Source organism: Andrographis paniculata, unplaced genomic scaffold, assembly GCF_009805555.1.
Source record: "Andrographis paniculata isolate CXL003 unplaced genomic scaffold, ASM980555v1 Contig79END, whole genome shotgun sequence".
NCBI lineage: Eukaryota > Viridiplantae > Streptophyta > Magnoliopsida > Lamiales > Acanthaceae > Andrographis > Andrographis paniculata.
In genome coordinates, this window is record NW_026137616.1 from 902,573 (window position 1) to 927,243 (window position 24,671).

The 24,671-nt window shown below is 37.9% G+C and overlaps 5 protein-coding genes and 1 long non-coding RNA gene across 7 annotated transcripts; 4 read left to right on the forward strand and 2 right to left on the reverse strand.

Annotated features, from left to right (window-relative positions):
• Window positions 1-52: 52 nt before the first annotated feature.
• On the reverse strand, window positions 53-8,497 carry LOC127240276 (serine/threonine-protein kinase BLUS1-like). 2 transcript variants are annotated; one of them, XM_051258846.1, is made up of 23 exons: window positions 7,812-8,497; window positions 5,473-5,727; window positions 5,239-5,363; window positions 5,078-5,122; window positions 4,516-4,597; window positions 4,363-4,431; window positions 4,111-4,281; window positions 3,961-4,026; window positions 3,662-3,730; window positions 3,492-3,560; window positions 3,313-3,365; window positions 2,568-2,807; window positions 2,090-2,223; window positions 1,917-2,002; window positions 1,810-1,848; window positions 1,663-1,722; window positions 1,476-1,565; window positions 1,302-1,353; window positions 1,162-1,217; window positions 1,014-1,078; window positions 862-913; window positions 628-744; window positions 53-536 (listed from the first exon to the last, which is right to left on the reverse strand). In XM_051258846.1, the coding sequence occupies exons 1-22, from the start codon at window positions 7,965-7,967 to the stop codon at window positions 682-684; spliced, it is 2,097 nt and encodes a 698-aa protein (XP_051114803.1). In that variant the 5' UTR covers window positions 7,968-8,497; the 3' UTR covers window positions 53-536; window positions 628-681. The 2 variants fall into 2 exon arrangements, with proteins under 2 accessions (XP_051114803.1, XP_051114802.1); XM_051258845.1 differs by having other exon boundaries at window positions 1,917-2,011.
• Window positions 8,498-8,627: 130 nt separating this feature from the next.
• LOC127240279 (uncharacterized) lies at window positions 8,628-9,664 on the reverse strand. Its single transcript, XM_051258851.1, has one exon. The coding sequence runs from the start codon at window positions 9,549-9,551 to the stop codon at window positions 8,832-8,834; it is 720 nt and encodes a 239-aa protein (XP_051114808.1). The 5' UTR covers window positions 9,552-9,664; the 3' UTR covers window positions 8,628-8,831.
• Window positions 9,665-11,118: 1,454 nt separating this feature from the next.
• LOC127240277 (methionine gamma-lyase-like) lies at window positions 11,119-13,453 on the forward strand. The gene is made up of 2 exons (XM_051258847.1): window positions 11,119-11,945; window positions 12,671-13,453. The coding sequence occupies exons 1-2, from the start codon at window positions 11,180-11,182 to the stop codon at window positions 13,228-13,230; spliced, it is 1,326 nt and encodes a 441-aa protein (XP_051114804.1). The 5' UTR covers window positions 11,119-11,179; the 3' UTR covers window positions 13,231-13,453.
• A 435-nt stretch (window positions 13,454-13,888) lies between these two features.
• LOC127240105 (mediator of RNA polymerase II transcription subunit 10b-like) lies at window positions 13,889-15,878 on the forward strand. Its single transcript, XM_051258574.1, has 5 exons — window positions 13,889-14,226; window positions 14,408-14,488; window positions 14,610-14,712; window positions 14,982-15,071; window positions 15,569-15,878. Exons 1-5 carry the CDS (start codon window positions 13,982-13,984, stop codon window positions 15,638-15,640), a joined length of 591 nt encoding a protein of 196 aa, XP_051114531.1. The 5' UTR covers window positions 13,889-13,981; the 3' UTR covers window positions 15,641-15,878.
• A 313-nt stretch (window positions 15,879-16,191) lies between these two features.
• Window positions 16,192-17,478, forward strand: LOC127240661 (uncharacterized). The gene is made up of 2 exons (XR_007836349.1): window positions 16,192-16,982; window positions 17,074-17,478. It is a non-coding gene; the product is annotated as an uncharacterized LOC127240661 (long non-coding RNA).
• A 1,821-nt stretch (window positions 17,479-19,299) lies between these two features.
• Window positions 19,300-23,409, forward strand: LOC127240659 (granule-bound starch synthase 1, chloroplastic/amyloplastic-like). The gene is made up of 14 exons (XM_051259457.1): window positions 19,300-19,596; window positions 20,268-20,621; window positions 20,715-20,795; window positions 20,872-20,970; window positions 21,066-21,155; window positions 21,285-21,348; window positions 21,426-21,526; window positions 21,624-21,733; window positions 21,826-22,069; window positions 22,172-22,348; window positions 22,440-22,631; window positions 22,710-22,796; window positions 22,980-23,108; window positions 23,196-23,409. Exons 2-14 carry the CDS (start codon window positions 20,277-20,279, stop codon window positions 23,310-23,312), a joined length of 1,836 nt encoding a protein of 611 aa, XP_051115414.1. The 5' UTR covers window positions 19,300-19,596; window positions 20,268-20,276; the 3' UTR covers window positions 23,313-23,409.
• Window positions 23,410-24,671: the final 1,262 nt, after the last annotated feature.

A 24,671-nucleotide genomic window follows, 5' to 3' on the forward strand; every position in this document is an offset into this window, starting at 1 on the left:
TTAATGTTCTCTACTTTTGCACTGCCTTCAATTTCAATAAATTCGAAAGAAATACTATACGAAAATCATTCCTTGCCATTCGAAGTTTTGAACATCCCAAAGCCACATTACAGAAACAAACACAGATATAATCCACAGAACCCCACTAGATAATGATTATCATTCTGAGGCTTGTCACTAAATATCTCTATTCACATTGTGACAGTTTCAAAGTTACTAAGATCAACACAACCATATTGTGTGTGTATGTGTATGTATATATATATATGTGATCTCTAGTGTACAAACAAAACGAAGCCAGCCCAGTGGTTTGGCTTTATGGCTTTCAATTTCATCAAAGAGTTTACAGAGGACCACCATCATCTGTACAAGGAGCTGATTGGGATCGGCTCCGCCGAGTCAGCTAGCCAACGGATGATCTTCTTAAAGTAAGGTAGATCCAAATTCTGTCGTTGCAAGTTTTATGAAATAGTGGATGGATAGGTATGATTCGGATGAACAAATGTGAACAAGGCAATTTGATTCTCCCTGCATTTCTGGGAATATAAACAGAGGTAGTGAATAAATAATCAAGGGTGTCTCCAATGGTGAAAATCGATTTGCATGTAGTGTATGTAATGCTCTTACCTGAACCTACAAACAGGTACTGTCATTTTACACATAAGAAGAAGATGTTGAAAATCATGAATCTCCCGTCTCTCCATCAAATCGGCCACCAGATGCTGTATTCAGTTGCTGTTGCAACTGCCGAGAGCAAATGAAATGTATAAACACAAGGGCGAGAGGAAAGTAAATATGGCATCGGTTTTTCATGAAACCAGAGATGGTAACAATGTGCAATCAGTATCCTGGATAACTTACTTCCATGTATTTTACTTTTTCTAATGTTATTTCATCCTGTAAGGCAACTGTCCTGCAAGCGGTGAGAAGAATATAGAGAAGTATAAACACGGCTTGTTAAGTCGGTGTATAAAAAATGGATGATTTAGTCACCCGGGTTCTTGATGACTTGCCTTTCTTGAAGTTCAGAAATTTTCATGAGCAGCATACGTTCTCTTTCGGAAAAGATCAACTCGGCCTGTGCATGAGGAATGATTTCAATGAAATGAAACAACACTACAATGATTGACTGGGTTAGTGTTGAGGAAGCAAAGTACTAACACTGCCATTGTTTTCTGAACCAAGCGGAAGAGGTGGTAATTTCCCATTCTGCGAAGCTGAGACAGGACAAGAATCGTAAACCCAACAAATCTGGGGGATTGTACAGCAATTAAATATCACATTTAAATACCAATACACACCATTTTCAGCATCTCCCACTTGCAAGCTATTCAATATATTCATGATAATATCCTGCAGTTGAGATGGCGAGAAGTAAGAACAAGAAAAAAGACTGCCTTGTTGATGTATTCTCCAAGGCAAAATAAAATATAAAAAATCCTAGGGGATTACACGCCATTATGAAAATACCGTACTTGTTGGATTGATGTTTGATGGAAAAGATTCTGAAGCTGTGGCATAAGAACTGAGGTAGGCATATTTTCTTTGGGTGGCTGGCCATTAGGCTGAAAACCAACATCACAAAGACAGGCGAAACAGCTGAGCTGTCAGGTTTAAATGCAATGAAAAACAGAAAGTGCTGCACAGAAGAAGGCTACAAACCATTTGTTTAGAATCAAGAAGCCAGTTGCCAGTGCTGGCAGACTTCATCAGTGGAAACCCCTGCAAGAATATATAGTGGGGAGTAAGGACAGATAGAAACAACTCCCGAATCTGTTTTTCAAGTGATCATGGTTAGTTCCTCCTTACCGAAGAAATTCTTCGAGAAGATGTGGATACTGGGAAGTCCTGGTATACACATATAAGTTAGCAACAGACATCAAACAAAATAAATTACTATAAAGATGCAGCAATACCTTTACAAGGTCCACATTTTCTGATGTTACCGAGAACCTCCCTTTAATTTGTACTAAATTGGGTTTAGATTTGTCCTCCAAAGAATCTTTAAACCCTAGAAAATTAAAAGTTTAGGGATTTTTCTGTACTCAGTGCCATAGTGATTGAAAGAAATATCAAAGTCTCAATTCACCTCCAGAAGATTTTATTGGAGCAGACAAACTATTAGCTGAAGCCCGAGTTGGAAGGTTTAAAGGACCACTAAAACTGGGCACTCTTCGTACTCCCAGAGGCCTTTCTGCCAGTTGCTGATTTTCAATCTCATACCTGATAAATTATTTGTAGAGCCTCAATGAACCTTCAAGGTAAAGTACTTACTGCAGGCATAGATATACAAAGACAGTTGTACTAGTAAAAGAGTGCAAAAAAAAGAACAGAAAAAGAATCCCAATGACTCTAGTCTACCACTTAAACCACAAGAACACAACAAGCTAACCAAAATCTTCCCTCTAAGGATCTGTAATGTCATGGCAATATTAATTTTGGAAAGTCGTATCATAGGTGTGACACTTACCATTTTCTAGCAGGACTAAGAATTTTTTTTACCATTTTCATCATCTATGATATCAGAGACATGATTACAGATAAGGGATCAATGAATTGCAATAAACCTTTCGAAGTTGCGTGCTCTTTCTGACTGTGAATGACTTAGCACAGTACCGGGCGTAAGTGGTCCGCTTTGAGTTCGACTAGGTTTCCCAGTCAGAACCCTTCCCTTGGTTTGTGCTCCATCCTTCTCTGCTACTGGCGGTGAGAGCTGAGCCTTTGATGTGTTCCTGCTGATTCCAGTATTTCCCTGATTGTCAGGTTCAATTAAATCACTCTCAGATATCTTTTCCTTCTGGGCAGGGCTGTCAATAGCAGGAACCTCATTAGTGCTTGATTTTTCTCGGTAAAATGGAAATTCGCATGGTTGGGAGCATGTAACACGAAATGCTTTGAATGAATAATTTATACCAGTCCAGTCATGATCAACTCAAACTTGCATGGAGCATAGATGGAAGAAAGTAAATCAAAACTAAGGTGTCTAGCTAATGACATTTATTTAAGAACTTCTGTACCAACAAAATGCTAGAGCTTTATTATAATAATAAATTCTTCAACTGAAGTACAAGATAAAACCCTGTTATGTTTTAAGATGTTAGCAATGGTGATTATGCGAATCATATTGCCGAAAATTAAGTTGATTGAAGTTATCACTTAACCTTTTTCTAAAGAGCTGAGTAATTTGGGCAAATCTAATTTCCATAATCTCAAACATATAAAAGTTATCATATAAGCTTACAAATATAAACTAAATTTCTAAATGTTCACGCAAAAACCAGCGAGTAAAAAAGATGTATAAATAAAAATAACCTGATGGGATTATTGATTGGAGCTCCTGGTTTCACCCCAAAACTTGATGCAACCTATAAACAAACAAGCACAAGGAAACACTTCATCAAACAGGCTGACAAAATTCTAGAATAGCAGAATCACATAAATCAGTTTATAGGCATGCAAACTCTGTTGGGAATGAAGAAATTGACAATGACCTTATTGCTCTTGAAACTTTTATCACTGTCATCATCCTTCACTTCTTGTATTTCATCCTCCTCTTGTAGCTGCCAAGAAAAGTAGCAGCTTAAATGCACCATTTACACAGTTTTGTACCATGAAAAGAATGTGCTGAACATATGAAAAGTCTTTCTTGTGAAGCACATACCAAAGATGCCTGGAACTTCAAATCTTCAACATCAAAGTTCCAAGCACTTACTCCTCGCTGGTATTCACTCTGACAGACAGAAAAAACCCATGTAACACATCACAAGCAAGAGGGGGAGGGTGATCTAAACCAAACTTTAAGTGGCTAGCACAATTCTAGCATGCAGCAGATCCTAAAATCCAAACTTAGAGAAAGATTCAACAGACATAGGTGAGACAAAAACATCATAGCTACATTGCTTATCACAAACATTCAGTATTCGATGGAAGAAAATAATAAATTGCAGTAAAGCTGCATACTTGAGATAAAGCTTCTTGTTCAGCTGAAGGCATTTTCTTTAAAGCGAGTTGTTCAGCATCTTTGAGCTGCAGTAAAAATAGCATAATAAAATACATATATAAGAAAGGATAACATTTTGGAACCAACTACTTAGTATCAATTTAGCCAACCTGAAGATCCTTCACACGCTTCCACAGTGGTGGCAAGTTAGTAAACAGTTTCTTCACACAAAGCTGAGGCAGCTTGGCATTCCTAAAAAAGGAATGTTTCAACAACTTCTCAGCAGTTGGTCTCTTTGTTTGATCTTTCACCAAGCACATTGCAACCACTTCCTTAAAAGACTGTTCAAATGAAGTAAATGGAATTGTTAAGAAGAATGTGTAGTCCATATAGACTTTATCTGCGAATTGAAATACTCATACCTTGGAGAACTTTTTATCACGCTCATAATCAAGCCCTGGAGGAGCACTTTGTAATGTCATTAATAGAACCTATAAAAGGAAAGTGGGTGATATAAAGTGCTGTCATGGTTATCTCCACAAAACCAATGCCAAGCTTAGCGTATATATGTATACCTTCATTGGAGGATACTTTGAGAATGGTGCATGTCCATGAGCCAATTCAAGCGCAGTTATTCCAAAAGACCAAATGTCAGCCCTACAAATTGAGGTATAATGCCAATGGGTTATCCACAAACAAATTGAACATTAACACACATAAGGGAGCTTCAGCCATGGGGTGAGCAGAGTACGGCAGGGATAGGTTACTCAACTTTTTATGCCAAGAACTCCACAATTATTTTAATTATGACTTATGAGATTACCTTTTACCCATATGAATATTTAAATCACTAAAACAGAGTGAAAATAGTCGACTTTTAGTTTTATAAACAGGGATAGTAAACTTTGTGAACTATAGATCTAACTTACAAGTTAACAGTATCTTAGCATGGTCTCTAAAAGCCTGAAAACATTAAATGCAAATGTTGAAAATAAAGAATAAAAAAGACAGTAATCCGTAAATTCACAGATGCAAGTACAGCTACTCTGTAAAAGGTTCCCAACATTAATGGAGGCAGCAAGAAGAACATAGTGACATAGCTTATGAGATAGAACAAGATGATCAAACAAAACCTACTTGAAATCATATCCAGTTCCTGGCTGCAATACTTCTGGTGCCATCCTATACAATAAAAAAACCACGGAATCCAATAACAGCTTTTAGTGTATGAATAAATTTTTGAATATTTATATATTTTACATTATAAAAAGAGCATGAAAAATAGTAAAACTCAATACCAGCATGGAGTTCCTACAAAGGTATTCCTTGAGCGCCGTCTATCACCTCTGTCAAACATACAAGTTGAAACACCAAAATCAGCAAGCTTCACCTCACCACTACTATCCATTAATATATTTCCAGCCTGCAAAATGGCACAGTTATTATGAGTAATCCACTGTTTATTCAGATCCACACAGCATAGTTTATTTTTGAACATGTTCAAGCTGATTCGACACTGCAGTGTAGCCAACCTTCACATCACGGTGGATATGGCCCTGTTGATGGAGATACTCCAAAGCCTTCAGAGTTTCTTTCAAGATAGACCCGATGGCAGGCTCTTCAAGTCCATCGGGATATGCTGCCTTCATGAGATGCAGACACGAACCCTCATCCATGTAAGGCATGACCACCCAAAGATCTCTATCAACAACAAATGAACAAAACGCTTTTATCACATTAGGATGATCGATTAAGTTCATTGTTTGAGCCTCCCTGCGTATATCATCCTGCAAAGAGAAACAGTGCAATTAAGTGCTTTAAAAGCAAGCAAAGTCATCTTTGTTGTTTGCTAATTTCTATTGAGATATCATTATACTCCACAGGCTGAGAAACTGAATAGGAATAATTTTTCCAAACTGAACATTTTAATTTTAGAACATCATAACCCAAAATCCCTATGCCACCTTTGTTTTTACTCTTCTCACTTCTTCATATTTACACATTCCACAAGGCGAGTTATTTATTTCATAAAATTATAATAAGATTTGAATTGTCACACATAATCATTACCAAATTTCAAATAATTTCCAAAAAAACAATTCAATGCATCGATAGATAATTTAAGTTCCACGAAACTTGACTGTATTTGAGAACAAACCTAACAAATTATAATTATACGTATTCCAATAGGATACTACAAATGAAATTTTTTTAAATTCATATTGAGGGAATCTGCTTAGGGTGTGTTTGTTTGGGGGTTTGGATTTTGAGTTGGGATTTGAATAGTAAAAATTTTGAATTTGAATAGTTGTATGATGTAATATAAATAGGTGTTGATGTGATGTTTTGAATGTAAAATTAATTTTTAGTATAATATAAAAAATGAAAAATAGGTATTTGATTTGATGTTTTTTGGGGGAAAAAATGGGATGAATAGTGGATTTAATACACCTTTTTCAACAACTTTTCAAGTATTTCTTACAATAAATACATTCATCTATTTTGCTCTATGACTGAACATATTAGTTGGTTCTAATTTGAATTTGTTTGAGTTGATCAAGAAGATATTAAAAACTCATATTTCTTGTTTGCCAATCACTATCTCTCCAATTATATTCTTTAGATTTGTGCAGATGTATCATTAAAATCAATGGTTCGCATTATATTTTCTCATTTGCTTGTCATTCCAAGGACTTTGAATTATGAAATATGTCCAAAAAATTATGGAAAATGACAGAAGCAAGACAATACTTTTAATGCAGATATAACAAATGCTAAAGCTGATTCTAATTGTGATGGCATGGACCATCCTATGGATCTCAAATATTAGGATGCAGAAGAGCATAGCCACACAAACTAAGGTTAACTAGCACAGAAAGGATTAAATTGGTCTCAGCTTAGGCCATTAAATGGTGATCAGACTAATGCGTCTCCTTAGCTTATTTATGGCTAATTTAACTCCCCTGGCCAAGGATGCTTCTAACATTTAAAGTAAAAAAGAAAACCTAAACAATAGGAAGGTTATATTGACAGCGTTGATGAGAGAATATTAGGTTGGCAAATGATAATCAGAATGCTCAAGATTTGAACTAATGTTAATTGAAAAAAGCCAAGTATTCAATCTTCAGAGCAAATTGCTTTATAAGGACTTTAATTACAAAAAGAAAGACAGTTGACCCACAACCGTAGCCCCAAGTAACTCAACTTAAAACAAGTGAAGCAAGAAACATGCTCCCTAGTTCTTGGCAATGAGCAACGCCCTTGGCACTCCCTTTTTCCAAGTTAACTTTCCATTGATTGTAGATTTAGTACAAGAAATTCCACTTGATCTTCATCTGGGCAAGTGTAGTCCTGCATTCTAATTCAACCTAGCTCATTGTCATTGGAACAAACAAAGAGTCTTGCTAGCCGTTAGGTGGCTTACTAACTCCCTTGGCAGATCATTGACTAGTTTAGCACACTATTTACTTGGTCTGCATCACCAGCCTTGAATTGATAGAATACAAGATTTATTCCTTCTTTCTGGTTTAAATTTATCCGTGGACTACATTACCTCTGCGGGGTTGTTTTTACATTTACCTAGAAAGTACATCACAGAACTCCTGGAGTTTAGTGATTATAAGCTTCTACAGATTCAACACTACCGTTACCTCATCGATCTTCGACATTTAGATATGAAATCAACAGAGAATCAGAATAAACATCCATCGTTGCTCAATCAGTTTCCCAGACAATTCCTTAACCTCTCCAGAAATGGTAAACTAAAACCCTCAAGAATTAAAAGTCAAAAACAATCAGAGCACGAGCATCACTGACAACCAAGTAAAACCACAACCAAAATGGAAGAAATGGGAAAATTTTCCGAACTCACCAGATTGCTATTGCATCGATCGAGATCCAGGCACTTGACCGCCACCTCTTCCTTAGACGGCAAATGGATCGCCCTGTAAACAGTCGCGCTCGCACCATGGCCCACCTCTTCGTGAAGCTCGTAATCCTTCGGGTTCACCGAGTAATTCCTCCCCATTTAATTTCCTCTCACAAAACCATCAACTTCAAGAACCCCCCCTGCTCAACAGACCAACTCGCACCAACTCTCCTCTGGCACCTACCTACTGCCCTTCACTTTCTCCCCCAAATCAATGATTGAAATTGGCAGACAATGAGAGCCTACCGATATGAAAGTCTGTCGAACTGTTCTTCTTGCTCTTGCTCTTGCTCTTGCCCTCTATCTATCACAATGCTCCAAATTATTGGCGATGATTTTCAGAAATCTCCTTAATTTATCTTTTTCCCCGATATTTTTATATTCGCACAGTTTCTTCTTGTGGGGAATCCATCTTTTGCATCACGTCTCTCGAGCGTTGACTGCCATGAGTAGGGATATGTGGCCTGTGGATGGATGTGGATGTGGAAATCGAGGCGGAGTGGGCGGGACTGATACTGAATCGGTGGTCGGTCGTCTCTTGGACTCACTGCCTTGTAATAACTAACCATCGCATTACTGTGTTGTACGTTTCGCTCTATTTATGGTGCCCAGGGCTTTTAACAATAAGTTTCATAAAAAGGCTAGCTTGTTCGATTTGGGCGTGTATTCTTTAGTTTTTTCCATTATAGTATTGACTAAGGCTAAAAAAGTAATTATAAGTTAATTAAGCTGGTAATGATATCTACTGTGGTCAAGTCAAGACTAATAAAAATTACGATAAATACTCGCACTACTTACTACCACACGGATTGTGTGCCTGAGATGATGCCACGCCTTACGGCACGTGACACTGGCTATTGTGGAAATGGAAATTATTCTAAGCTTTTTTTTCTATTGATTCGTCGATTAAATTAAATTAACTTTTTTTACAATACTAAATTTCATTTTATTGTATGTACAAGTTTACAACGCAAATAATTTCCTTGTCCTAAATTTCTTGGAGGCCCAATAGCCTACACCAAGGCACACGACCCAAATCCCCACATCCACGGCCCACCCCACGCTCTCCGCCGCCGCCGCCGCCGTAATCTCGCAATCTCCGGCGTCGGAACCGCCCTGATCGCCGCCGCACTCGTGGCACCGGCAAGCATCCGAACCCTCCCCTCTCTGCTCTGGAATCTCCTCCAATTCGCAGCACGGCTTCCTCCTCGTCGGCCGCCACCGCCGCCGCACCATCCCCACCTTCTCCGTCACCACCGCCGCCTCCCCCTCAGCCGCCACCGACACCTCGACGGCGTCGTCCACCTTGCACTCCAACTTCCACCTCTCCCCGACCCCATCCCGCCGGAAAATCCCCCTCAGCACTTTGGCGTCCCACGCGTAGATCTCGAAACTCACCCCTTCACAGACCGCCACTCTTTCCCGGCTACCGTACACGGCGGCTCCGCCGCCGTCCTCCGAGCAGAGGCGGTGCAGCGTCACGAATGCGGGGGAATCGGGTCGGATACTCGACCCATTTATCTCAATTAGACTCCCGTTGATCCGAGGGAGGTAATAGAGCGTCAGTGAATCGGGGAGATCCGCCATTGACGGCGACATCGACGTCGCCGTCGCCGGTAATTGAGCCGAGAAGGCTCTGATCTTCAATCGATCCCGTTCGTCTTCCTGGAACCCGCAGCACATTTTGCTCTACCCAGTTTCGATCAATTTTAATTTTGATTATATGTAATGATTGGATACTAGGTAGCCTCATGTATTTATTTAGGAATGGAGAGGACAACAGATTCGAAGAAATCCATGGGAGCACAGCACACGGTTTTTGGAGAAGCAAAACGTGGACCGACGAGGGAGAGTTGCGGCGGCGGCCGGCCAATGGTTTTTGCTGCATAAACGACAGCGTATTGACAGCATGTAATTTAATAATGTTGAAATATGCATTTATATACATATATATATATATAGCAAAAAAATGCAGTCCGTTTATTTTTATTGAAGAGATATTTTGTTTTTGTGTTTTTTTGGGCGTTACATAAAATAATAGTAATTTTGAAGGAACGACAAAATACAAAATTAATGCGCATAGAAATAGTGGAAGACGACAAGGATGGATAATTTGTATTTATAAAGACCGTATGATGGAGTAATGGTAAAGCCGCCGGTTATTAATTAATGAAAAAAAGATTAGTGTCTTGTCAAATTTGATATATGTTGTCATAATTTTATTATTATTATTTTGTTGCAAATATTATTTCCACCGGTTTGGCAAATTAAGGTGGTAAAAAAAATTTGATGAATTTTTTGACTTCTCTAAGAAATCAACTAAACTTGTGTCGAATCTCTAAGGTAAATTGAATCGAGTCGAATTGAGACATTGGAAAATTAGATCGGTGATGGAAACAAGATTCAAATGTGCAAAAGATGGATCAAATGTACAATATTATAACGGATTAAGATTAATAATCGAATAACAAACAGAAATATAAAGAAGAGTTTACCAACAATGTGTTATCTACGTCCACGAGCAAAAATGGATAACAGATTTATTTATGACGGCTAGATTACAGATTATAGATATTGATTTATGATATAGATTAATCTAAATTGTATATCTCTAAATTTATTTAAATAAATTAAGAGAATGCATCAGATAGCTCAATCCAATACGAATTCAAAAAGTCCAATATTGCATATCTCAGCGAAACCCCAGTAAAAATTTAGCGAATTAGCAAACTAAATTTAAGACATATCAACATAAATTAAGATTTTTCCATGAATGCGCAACCTAAGAAGTGCCTCTTATAGTGCGGATGAACAAGTAAGTATCGAGGATCACCATAGATTTATCGAACAAGCTTCGCGATAGCCTCATGTTCTATACACTGAGGTTCGAGCTAATTGTTCCTTGGCACCTCTGAGGCGCCTGCCATGGGAGTACACGTTAGGGGCCTTTGAATAATTGAAATTTTTCATTAAGTAAAGGCAACAATATTGTAGCTGAATATTTTAAAAATAATTACATATAATATTTAAAATATAAAACTAAATATAAATATAATAATTAATAAATCAAAATTAATTAATTTTTTCTTTTTTTTTTTATCAAAAAATGGTAAAAGAAGAGTACCGTGTCTAACTGCATATTAAATTCCTTCCTTAATCATGCACAAACAAACAAATTTTTTTCTTGTTAATTAGATATATATTTTCTGAATAATATATTTTTGTATATAAGGTAATGTTCAAATAAATTCATAACATTTATCATTTTTCACCCAATTAGGTTATCAGTTACGAAATCTCTAGCCACATTCATGGCGGACGAAACCCTTGACGTCGCCGGCCGGAAGCGCTCGAATCCCGACGACCAGATTTCCTCCGCTAAAAAGCAGCAACTCATCACCAATTCGCATGACCTTGAGTACTTGGATCCGGCGGCGGCGCTAGCCAGCGCCCGCCACGAGTTCGGCGAGCACGGCGGCGTCAACATGTCGATCGAGGCCTCCGCTACCTTCACAGTCATGGAGCCGGAAACCCTAGGCCGGATGTTCACCGGAGAGCTCGGCCCCGACCGCGATTTCTTCCTCTACAGCCGCCACTTCAACCCCACCGTCCTGAACCTCGGCCGTCTCATGGCCGCCATGGAAGGCACCGAGGCGGCCTACTGCACCTCCTCCGGCATGTCCGCCATATCCGCTGTCCTCCTCCAGCTCTGCAGCTCCGGCGGGCACGTGGTGGCCGCCTCCACCGTCTACGGCGGCACCCACGCGCTCCTCACGCACTTCCTCCCCCGAGCCTGCAACATAACGACGTCGTTTGTGGACATAAGGGACCACGAGATGGTCCGTACGGCCATCGTCGAGGGCAGGACCAAGGTCCTCTACTTCGAGACGATGTCGAACCCCACGCTGACGGTGGCTAACGTGCCGGAGCTGTGCAGGATAGCGCACGATAAGGGGGTCACGGCGGTGGTCGACAACACGTTTGCTCCGATGGTGGTGTCGCCGGCGAGACTCGGCGCCGACGTCGTCATTCACAGCATTTCTAAGTACATCAGCGGTGGGGCCGACGTTATCGCAGGTACCACCCGATCTCAACCCTACACGTGTCCTAAATCTGTCACATCACATCTAGTAATCACCATTTGTCCTCTACGAAACAACAATACAGAAAGCAAAAAGATCGCTTTCAATAAGGAGTATATTTCAATTGCACAAAATTTCTATAATGTAGCTACAAAAGTGACCGTAATTGAATGTGACACGCGATAGTCACCTGTCGTGATATATATAATAAGCATTAAATGTGTATGTTTTAATTTATTAACAGTACTTTACGGTAAATTTAACTTTTAGACTAGACGTCTTTTAATATCATTAATATATTTTTTTTCTTAATAATTTTTATTTTATTTTTATTATATATCAATATAATATTAATATATCTTAAATTCCGTCTAAAAAAACAAATTGATATTTACTTACAGGACAAAGGAAGTATCAATAATAATATTAAGCATGTTTGATATGCTTTAAATCTGATTTATCACTTTGCTGAGTTTTTATGGGGTTTCACTGATCGATTAGCGAGTCGGGGGTCTAGGGGCAGAATGGCTCTCGGCCCGAAGGTATGCATTGTTGGGCTTTTGAATTCATATTAGGCCGAGTCTGTTTGATGTATTCTTTTCATTTATTTGAATTAATAAATTTGTTTTCTGTTTCTGTTTGTTATATGTTCTGCGTGAACTATGTAAATTTGTATTTTCTTTGTTATTTGATTAATTCTAATCCATTACGACAAAACAGGTGCAGTGTGTGGGCGGGCGGGGCTAGTGAACTCGATGATGGATATGCAGCAGGGCGCGCTAATGCTCCTGGGCCCGACGATGAACCCGAAGGTAGCCTTCGAGATCTCGGAGCGGCTGCCGCACTTAGGTCTAAGGATGAAGGAGCACTGCCGGCGGGCGATGGTGTACGCAGCGCGAATGAAGAAGCTCGGCCTCAAAGTCATCTATCCGGGGCTGGAGGATCATCCGGACCACGGCCTTCTGAAGTCAATGGCGAACCCAGACTACGGCTACGGCGGGGTGCTCTGCCTGGACATGGGGTCGGAGGAGACGGCGTACGGGCTGATGACGGTCCTGCAGAACAGCACACAGTTCGGGTTCATGGCGGTGAGCTTGGGGTACTATGAGACGCTGATGTCGTGCTCGGGTAGCAGCACGAGCAGCGAGCTGAGCGAGGCGGAGAAGACGCAGACGGGGATCTCGCCGGGGCTGATTAGGATGTCGGTCGGATATAACGGCACTCTCGAGCAGAAATGGGCACTCTTTGAGAAGGCCCTGGCGAGGATGGACAATCTTTGAGATGCTAAGGCAGATCGTGATCAGCCTCAACTGATCAAGAACACTATTAATGAATAATTATAATAAGGATGAATTCAGATCAAGTATCATATTAGTGGATCGTCTTCTTAATCTAATCTGGGTGTGTTGGAACTTGCCTGTCGATCTGGTCTGCTCTCTGAATTTGAACTATGTTGCCTTGTTAATCATATAATATTATATTAAATTATATATTTATATTTAATAGTATTTGATAGTATACTAAGCAACACTTCCGAACCATATTACGCAACCTTAATTTGACACGCATAATAATGTGCTTCTATTTGTTTTTACAAAGTCGGATATTTGACACTAAATATAAAGAAAGATTGACCCAAAAGTTGATAAAATATATGTATAAACTTTACCGGTATATGTTGTAAATTACTTTGATTTAAAATTCTAGAAGGAATATTTTAAAATATGTAATTTTAAATTTGACCTATATAAATTGAGTTGAGTCACAATTGTGTTTTCATTTAGGACATATTTATCTTGAAATTGAATTTTAAATAGATTGTTCATTCCTTTTTTTTAAAAAAAAATATTAAATCAATTTTTTATTTTTTATTTTTTTATATTATAATAAAAATTAATTTTATATTCAACTCAAAATCAAAATTCCAAAACAAACAGACCCTTAGTTACTAAAAAGGATTTCTTTCCAATGTTTGGATTTAAGAAGTTCGAAAGACTGCGGTCGAGTTCCAGCTGATTTCTCGAGAAAGGTATGGATCCGTCTCAGGCCAACAAAACGGCGGCGGTAATCGGAGGAGGCGGTGGGAATGGAATCATAGCCTCACAATACGCATCGCCGACGGATTTTTCGGCTGCCGCAACACCTATTGACGATTCTAAGCAAAACTTGGCTCAAGTAATAAATTCGATCCAGAAGACGCTGGGCCTCCTTCATCAGCTCTACCTTACCGTCTCCTCCTACAACGTCGCCTCTCAACTTCCTCTCCTCCAGCGCATGTAATTGATTTATGCGTATTTAATTTGATTTTTTTTTTATCTTTATTAACACTAGTTTTTTTTGGGAAATTGATTATTTGAATCAGTTTCCCAGGGGCTTGATGTTCTAACATGATTAGTATTTTTTTTTTTTTACTATGATTTATTTATATAATTCTTCGCTCTTGTGTTGGAATAAAAGGAATAATTTGGTTATGGAACTGGATAACATGACAAGATTAGCGGGGAAGTGTAACATTCAGATTCCCATGGAGGTTCTCAAGTAAGTTTGTTCGTGATATAGAAAGCTATTTTCTGAAGCACATTTTAGCTGATTATTACGATTACGAGAAGGTATTCATTTATCCATACAACGGATTTTGCATTTATGAGTTGGAATGAAGTTTGATAGATGATGGGAAGAATCCTGATGAATTCACACGAGATATGTTGAATGGTTGCATTGCCAAGAACCAAATTACCAAAGGGAAAACAGATGCTTTCAAGGTAAGGGATAATAGTTAGTCTTCACTTCTATGAAATCCTTCTTTTTTTTAATTTATTTATGAGGTGTTTTCGTCTCATTAGTTCACATATTAGCATTATCTCTCAGACTACATTGGCTTGTGATTTTATTTTTTTTGTGTCATTGTTTTATTAATTCTCTCTTGAACATCAGATTCTTTTTCTGTCTCCGAGCCTAAGAATATTAACCATAAGAACCATATTGTCTTGTACATAAAATGAGTAATTGTATGATTCTCATTTGAATGCAGGCCTTGCGAAAGCATCTTCTTGAGGAACTGGAGCAGACATTTCCTGATGAAGTTGAATCTTACAGGGACATTCGGGCAGCATCTGCAACTGTGAGTGTCTCTAAATTTGCTTTGCCAATGCCCCAACTTTTCTATTGTTGTATGGATATGCTAACCATATATGTGATGATCATAAGCATTTTCATATAGCTGATGGTTGAGTGTTTTGAGTACAGTGGATTAATGATTCTTGAAATATTTATGCTGCAAGAAAACTTGTTCAATGAAAGAAAATCACAACATAGGTCCAATTTGCTATCAAAAGCTTAGGGCATAATTTCTATCACACATTTCATTTGCTGCTGCTTTAAGAAATGTGAGAATGCAATGTATGATTGATTTGAAAACTCTTGTACTCGTTGGAATCTATATGCACAAGTTTTATTGCAACAGATGAAATAAAAGTTGGACGTCTTATTGGAGGGTAGGACCAAATTTATAAACCCCTGTTGCTATTATGCCAATAAATACTAGTTTATCTTTATGTTTATTGATCTGAAAACCGAGTGAAGGTTTTGTGAGTTTTGAACTAATTGTGATGTATGCAGGAGACAAGACAATCTGCACAGCCACAGAACATGCTTCCAAATGGAGATATGAAAGTAAAACCAGAGACATGATAATGATTTCGTTTGAAGTACCAAACCACTGAGTAAAGGTGAATTTGAGATTTAAGTTGCAAATATGGTTGAAAATTGATAGTATATGCTTGGGATACAGACATTGTTTCTGTTCTTGGATGAATACTTGAGACTCAAATGCATTATTTTAGTTGTCCACTTTCTATCACTCTTTAAAGATAACATGTACACTTTATATTGTGTTGTATGATCCAGACAGACTATTGCTATTGCAATATTCTCTCTGTCGTAACTATTTTTTTTTTTTTACTTAATACTTTTCTCTTCAAAAGAGCAATAATACAATATTTTATGGACTTGTAAAATTCTAATTGTGTTTGTCACAACTCATAAACACGCAGATTGTAAATTAGTATTTTGTAAATAAATCATGAAGTAAATTAATAAAAATTTAATATCTATTATCCATAATAATTTATCCAAGTCAATAGATTGTCGAGTTTTTAAAGTCCTAAGCGAAATTTTCTCTGGTCAAATATCACATTTAAATAAAAGGACAAAACCAATAATCTTACGGTTTGGGACGAGAGTAGTGTAATTTAAATAAAAATTAAAAATATTTTAGTATTAGAGTAACCATTTTATAATAGAAAAAAAATTATATTGTTTTAGCTAAGATATATCAAAATGATAAAAAATATTTTTTCAATTTATAAGAAAAGAGTATATAAAAATATGCATTAATTTTATATGACATCAAATATTATTTTAATAGGAATTCTAAAACAATTTTTTTTCAAACTTGCCAAAGAAACACACTGGTTCGTTGAACACAATCATATTTCCTCGCAGATAAATTTCAAATTAATTAATTTCCTAAATTGTAATTTACTCGATTCATTGTTTAATGGAAATGCGATTTTTATTTGCCCCTTTATTAATGACAACTTAGACAGCCAGAAAGCGTGTTTTATGCGACGGGTTGCAGCTGTGTATTTAATTATTGTTCAGCGCTTATTGCCTATTGGGCTATTGGCTGGCTACAAATAAATTAACCCAATACGTATACATTTTGACTTTCAAATCTTGTGGTTGTGGCTTGCCCAAACACGCGCTTTTAAAGACGCGAAAAAGCGACGCTGCCGGAGACGCAGAGGTAGAGGCAAAATTTAGGAGCCGAGATCCAGCGACTTGATCTCGCCACCGTCGCCTGCTGCTTGTTCTTCACGTACAGTCGCTGTCGCCGCTCTAATTCTTCTGATCTCACGACACCGGAGAGATGAAAGGAACCTGTGCTCTTGTCGCGTCTGTGGTTGCCGCATCCACCGTCGTCGTCACCTCCGGTGATCGCCAGGTCGCTTGCGACTCTCGCGCAGATAAGGTGCTGCTCGGATCCTCGATTGATATAATATAAACCTCAAAAAATTATATATATATTGTGGTGATATTGATTTTTCGTTTTTTTTTTCAAGGGTAAACAAGTGATTTCGGAGGGTGCGGGGAAGGAGAAGTACGCTCCGAGGTTCGATGGGTTAAGATTCATCGAGACACTCGTCACGGCGCACAGGTGAAGGCCGATTTGTTGTCACTTCATTCTGGTCGAGGAGGAGCGTGCGATTGGATTGATTTTGCGTGCATCTAGTTTTGTTTTTTAGAGTAATTTATGCGCAAGCGAGGACAAGGATTTTACCGTCTGTGCTTGTCATTTGCGGCGTGTTTTGATCTGATCATTCATTCATCTAGGTTTTCTACGCTGTTGTGCTCGTGGATGGTATTTTTCCAGGTTATATATCCCCATGGGTTTTATCTAATTGTATCTTGAGTCTTGACATTGGATCACACTTGTGTGCAATTTTACTGTAATTCTTCCATTTCAACTTTTACAAGTATTATGTGATTCACATTCTTTCCTATATGGCAAAAAGAATTTGTTTTGGGCCTTAGGGCATATAATTTGGCGCAAGATTTTTTGCCCTGTTAAGCTAGAACTGTAGAACTAAAAAGGATTTATATTTTCATTATGGAGTGTATGAGAAGTTGGATTGGAATGGTACTGACGCAATATTTGTTGGGATATTGACAATATTTGGTTTCTTGGTATTGTCTGGTTAGTGTTGAAGGTTGATTTAATGTATAATTTAGAATCAATCAACCAACTCATGGAAATATGCAAAGTTGAAATTTGGTGTCTTGGACTTAATTCGTGTATTCCTTGATAAAGAACTATGTAAATGGAAAGCATGGTGTTGGATTTTTAACTTTACGGCGAATATGGATGTGGTTTGTGTGCTTGTGCATTATTCTTTCTTGATTTCTGATCCTTTTTGTTGAGGTAGATAATATGGGCTCCAATTGTTCTACAACTTGCTTGTGATGTGTGTATGTGTGTGTACTAGGATGAAAATCTTTTTCATTCATGATTTCTTATATTGAAGACATGAATGAGGATTCAATTACAGATCTTTTTGCAATGCCTCATGTGCTGTTTTGTTATGTTTTCTTCTTGACCATTAACCCTGCTAAGTGTGTAGATTGTCTGTCTAGTATTTCTGAACAGATCAATTGCTAGCCTTATTGTGACATATGATTGTTCATCATTCATTTCTTTGATACATACATCTCTCTCTCTCTCACTTTTATTTATTTATTTTTTGTTTCTTGGTACACCCCCATTTGATTATGGACCTTGTTCCTATCCGTCGCTTTAGAATCTGTGAATCCATCTTACCAAGATTTTTGGGAATTGTGTTTTGGTGATGTGATACCTTTGTTCCATGCCTTATCTTATCAGTACATTCAAATTAACAAAAGCGTCAGGTTAATAATTTTTAATGAGAAGTGAGAACTGTTGTTGTAGTTGCACAAAGCACTAAACACATGTACCGATTTCATTTGCCTCCAAACTAGCAACAAACCATCATTAAATCATCCATAAACCAGAAATATATCTTGGGGATTGTCTCAATTCACTTGCCATAAATATTATGTAAATCCCAAAGTCCCGGAAATTTTTGTAGATCAACTGGTGAATTAGTAGTGGCCAAGTATGCTATATATACACAGATAAAAAATTTTAAATGGCTGTGGAGATTTGGATTTTGAATTATAATTTAAATAATAAAATTTTGAATTAAAATAGTAATATAATGGGATATGCATAGATATATAACTATATTAAATTTGGTGAACAGTAGAAATAAGGGGAAATCTACCAAACAAACACACCCTTCATATATATTTATGATGATTTCTTATTTGGATATAAATAAACCGGCAGTTACTTTTGATGATTTTTCAAATAGCTATCTAAAAAAAATACCTATCAAAAGTCTATACATACTATTATTTAAGGAAATTATTACAGAACTATTTATTCAGTGAATGTATTTTTATTATATTAATGTAAATAATATATACTGTTTAGACATTTTCCATATTTGATTGGTATTTGAAAAATTAAACACACTGTTAATTTCGCACCGTAACCACAGAAAGAAAATCAAGTTAATGGTGCCATACAATTTTTTAACTTATTATTACAGTGACAGTGACACAAACCAGGTCCACTCCAAACACTGCTTCAAATCCAGCCGTGAATTATTTCTGCAATAAAATATTACATTATTTTTTTTAGGACAATAGTTTCCATATTTATCTATGTTATCAAATATCTCGCAGATTCACGTGACCGAGCCTCACCCTCCAGTGAGGGAGTGGGGCCCACTCCACATGGTGGATCGTTGATGGGCCGATTCATTTGCCTGAAACGGTAAACTCAGTACCTAGGTGGGCCCGTCTCCCCCACTCTTGTCGCGACACGTGTCGCATGTTCGAGCCCATTCCTTTGTGCTGCTCTACACTACAAATACCGGAGAGGCTGCTAAGCTCACTACCAAGCTAATCATTTGCTGCCCTTCGGATCACGCACGGAGACAGAGCTCGCCTCTCTCTCTCTCTGTTCTCGATCGGACGTACGCCTTCTCCTCTATTGACCGGTAAACCCGCCGTTACCAGTGTTACGATCGCCTCGCATTTTTATTTTTATTTTTTGCTGTTTTGTTTCTTGATCGTGGTTGGTGCATGGAGAAATCGGCTTTTGGGTGTTGTAGCATGGGACGGTTTCATTTGGCGTTGGCTGTGGCCTATGGTTTTGGTTTCGGAGGAAATGGTTATTGGTTGAGACTGCTGTGTACGTAGTTTGTTGGTGCAATGAGTGGTGACTGCTGAACAGAAGTCGGGGATTTTCTTTGTGATTTGATAGTTGATAGAAATTATTTTTGTTTTATTTCTTTCCCTGGAATTCGTGTTTCTCAGTGGATTTGGAGTGAAATAGTGCGTGTAGTACTGACAGTTGGTTTGGAAAATTAGTTGCAGCAATCGATGAAATTGGGTTTGGTTATGTCTGTTGATCACATATCTCAGCTGGATCTGTGATGATCACTGCATTTAGACATTTTGGTGTATTATCCCAAAATTTTGATTTCGAGCGTATCTATTTTAATTCTCTCTTTGAAACGATAGATTGTGATTAGAAGCAGTCGATGATCCTAATAGTCATGGATTGTAATTTTTATAGGAGATGGATTTTAGGTGCAGATCTCCTTTTTACGAACTGAAAATTATTTTCACCCGCTGTCATTCGTTAACTTGTTTTTGAAAAAATCAGGTGTCGACCATGGAAACTTTAACATGTTCAAACCTTGTGACGCATGCACGCGGAGGGATGATTCTACAGGATTCCAAAATTAATTTGGTCCACACTGGGAAGAGGAACCTATCCCTAAGTCACAATGGCTTGAGAAAAATAAACAATGTTGATATGCTTCAAATGAAAAGCAATGTGAAAATGACTGTAAAACAGTCTAGGAGCATGCCAACCAAATCTGAGAGTCATAAGGCACCAGGGAAGATTATTTGTGGAGCTGGGATGAGAATATGTTTTGTGGCAGCAGAGTGTGGTCCATGGAGCAAAACTGGCGGGCTTGGTGATGTTCTTGGAGGATTACCTCCAGCTATGGCTGTAAGCATTATCAATCATTTGCTCATTTTAGAATTACTTGCTAAGTTGTTGCTATTACGCGTCACTGATCTGAATCATTTGCTCATTTTCCAGGCAAATGGACACAGGGTGATGACTGTGTCACCACGCTATGACCAGTATAAGGATGCTTGGGATACTGGTGTGGTTGTTGAGGTTAACTCTTTTTTGCAACTAGTGCTTAATCTCAATTGTTCCCCTGTGAAGTTCTGTTCTAATGTTTACATTACAGGTAAAAGTTGGAGATAGGTACGAGACAGTTAGATTTTTCCACTGCTACAAGCGTGGAGTTGATCGTGTTTTTGTTGATCACCCCATGTTCCTGGAGAAGGTACAAAATGGTTCATTAGATAGATTTAGATCTGAGTTTAATCATTCGGTTACTTTTCAAGAACTTTATGAGCGTATAACTTTGTATGTCTTAAGGTATGGGGGCCAACTAAATCAAAGATATATGGTCCTCAACCTGGAGTAGATTACGACGATAACCAGCTTCGGTTCAGCTTATTGTGCCAGGTGAGCTTCAACTAACATTTTAAACCCTGAAGGAACTTGCTGCTAGTATTCATAACAGTGCAACTGTTTATTCTTCTTCATCATTTTAGTTTATTTGGATTGTACACGAGATTTGCATGTTTATTTCAGGCTGCTCTGGAGGCTCCCAGGCTCTTGAATCTGAACTGCAGCAAACACTTCTCAGGACCATATGGTATCTGTGGAGTTTTGAATCTCTTCCTAATTATTTTGTTTTTAAGAACACCGCCTTATGTTCCATTTCATTCTCAGGTGAGGATGTGATCTTTGTCGCTAATGACTGGCACACCGCGATACTTCCTTGCTACCTTAAGTCTATGTATCAATCCAGAGGAATATACTCAAGTGCCAAGGTAAGCAAAATTCAGTGATGTGTACTTCTGTTTTTTGGGTCAACTAGTAATTGATATAAGGCATTTTGAATCCTAATTTTGTCTTTATTCTTGATAGGTTGCCTTCTGCATCCACAACATTGCCTATCAAGGAAGATTTGCATTCTCTGACTTCCAGCATCTCAATTTGCCTGATGAGTACAAAAGTTCTTTTGATTTCATGGATGGGTATGACAACCACTATGTAATAAAGAAACAATCACAACTTCTACTTGGTGGCTAATTTTTTTGGGGATTTTGGCCCTCAATTACTAATGCAGGTACGATAAGCCGGTTTCCGGGAGGAAAATTAACTGGATGAAGGCTGGAATTTTAGAATCACATAGGCTTCTAACTGTGAGCCCATACTACGCTCAGGAATTGGTCTCTGGTGATGCAAAGGGAGTTGAATTGAATAACTTCATCCGCGATGTTTCTATAACTGGCATTGAAAATGGAATGGACGTCCAAGAGTGGAGTCCAACTACTGATAAACACATTGATTGTCACTACGACATCAACACTGTAAGACTACATTCCTTGCTTACAAAATTGAGATATGAGAATATTTGAATCTTGCTTTATATGAGTAAGGGATATGTTTACATATCTAGATTTTTGTTTCAGGTAATGGATGCTAAGCCCATTTTGAAGGAAGCACTTCAAGCAGCACTGGGATTGCCTGTGGACAAGAACATCCCTGTCATTGGATTTATCGGCAGACTTGAAGAGCAGAAAGGATCAGACATTCTTGCTGCTGCCATACCTAGGTTTATTGAAAAGAATGTGCAGATAATAATCCTTGTAAGTAGTAAGAAATGGATCTGTCCCAGTAATATGGTTGCATCAGAAAATCCAGTGCTGTTACATTGAAATGATCCGATGTTTATTTCAGGGAACCGGCAAGAAGCAATTTGAGGACCAGATTGATATGCTTGAGGATTCTTATCCTGATAAAGCAAGAGGAGTGGCAAAATTCAGCGTCCCCTTGGCACACTCCATAATTGCTGGTGCTGATTATATGTTGATTCCAAGTAGATTCGAACCATGCGGCCTTATCCAGTTACATGCCATGAGATATGGAACCGTAAGGCACCTCCATACAAACTACTGCTGTTAATATCATTTCAAGCATCCTAACCTAATGTGCAACCTCTTGAACCAGATTCCCATATGTGCTTCAACCGGTGGCCTAGTCGACACAGTCAAAGAAGGATACACTGGATTCCATATGGGAGAATTTAATGTCAATGTTAGTATTTATCATCTAAGGAGGTGTTTAGTTCATATGATAAAATAACGATCATGTGTTAATCAACACATGAAGATTATTTTATTAGATGAAGTAAACACAACCTAATATGCTGCTGCTGTGGTCTTTATAACTAATTTCAGAATTTTTTCAAGAGTAGTAATGTTGTTTTCTTGCAAACAGTGTGACACTGTTGACCCCGAAGACGTGCTGAAGGTAGCAAACGGTGTTTCCAAAGCTCTTGCTGTCCATGGAACTCCTGCCTTCGCAGAGATGATAAAAAATTGCATGTCACAAGATTTCTCATGGAAGGTACATCTATGCTTAATTTTGATCCCAAAACATACAGTGTGCACAAGACTCTAAATTCATTTCTTAATAAAATTTTCAATCACGTAGGGCCCTGCAAAGAAGTGGGAATCCGTGCTGCTAAGCCTGGCCGTGGCAGGAAACGAACCCGGTATTGATGGTGAAGAAATCGCGCCACTCGCAAAGGAGAATGTCGCGACTCCTTGAATGCAGATAATCCTCTATACAAAAGTCAGTTATAATTTCGTTGGTGAAGAGAATCAGTAACATCTTTACAGGAATAATATTTCAATCAATGAATCAATTGCTTTGGGGGACCAATTAGTTGTCCAGCTTATGATGAGGTTTTGTCTTGAATCTTTTAGTCGTACTATTTATGAGAAATTGAAAACTGATACAATATGCATGACATTTTGAGCAGCATAACTTTTTTTCATGGGAGCCTTACTCGTTCATAGAAATGATCAATTTGTCACATACACGAAAAACAGCTGCACTAGCACAAGTCATAAAAAATATAAATAATTGCAGCTGGCCAAAGAGCCGTTGGAAGAGCATCATATTATTTAAATGCTTAGCAGTCAATGAGAGGAAAATTGAATGGAAAGAAAATATCTATAAATGTGGTTGGTGACATACATCATTTTCTACCTGTGTATTGTATTGTGGTTTTCAAATTACATGGAATTTAGATTACTGTAATAACCTGAATCTTTCCTATGCAGATAGATCTAGAGTTACTAGCATATAAAGTTACTTGTGCTGCTTCTTTTGGTACAACTGTAAGAGTATATTTACTTCTTTATTTGTAAATAAAGATTGACTGAATCTCTTATAATAATAATAAAAATTGCATGCCAGAAACACCTATCAGAGGTCAGTGAAAGCAAGTTTCGAGTAAAACTAATTTAAAATCAGGATCAGGATCAGAATCGAATGCTAGTATTTTAATAGCGTGACAAAATTTAGTAAGTGATGAAACTCACCAACTTAATTTATTAGTTAATGGAGTGAGTAATATGTTAGAAAATAGTATATACATTAGGACTTGCATCCATTTGGATTATTGTGTCACTGTGAATGTGAATGTTAAAATTATTAGTATTATTAGCATAGGTGAGAGAGAAGGTGGTAAAAAGATGAGAAAGAAGGCGGATGGGGTAGGGTAGCACAGGGACCGCACAGCTGGATGAAAAGGGGAAGGGAAGGGAAGAAGGCCACGTGAAGTTTGTCGGAATCCTTGTTGGAACACAAAGTATATGAAAAATTAGGAATCCATCCATCCATCCACTTACACTTACGTAGTAAATAGTAAACACATACACCTAACTCTATTTCATCTCAGATCAGATCAGGTCCTACTTACTGACGGCAATCATCCAGAATTGCTCTATTATTCATTCATCTTTCTGTGTATAAAGTAATATTTGATCGATCATGAATGGATTGAAGATAATCTTGCTTAAATTCTTCCCTTATTATTAATAATAATAGGATTGAATTTATACGAGTTGAGTTGAGTTGAGATGAGTGGATAATTAGATCAGATGGAATGCCCGTTCGGCC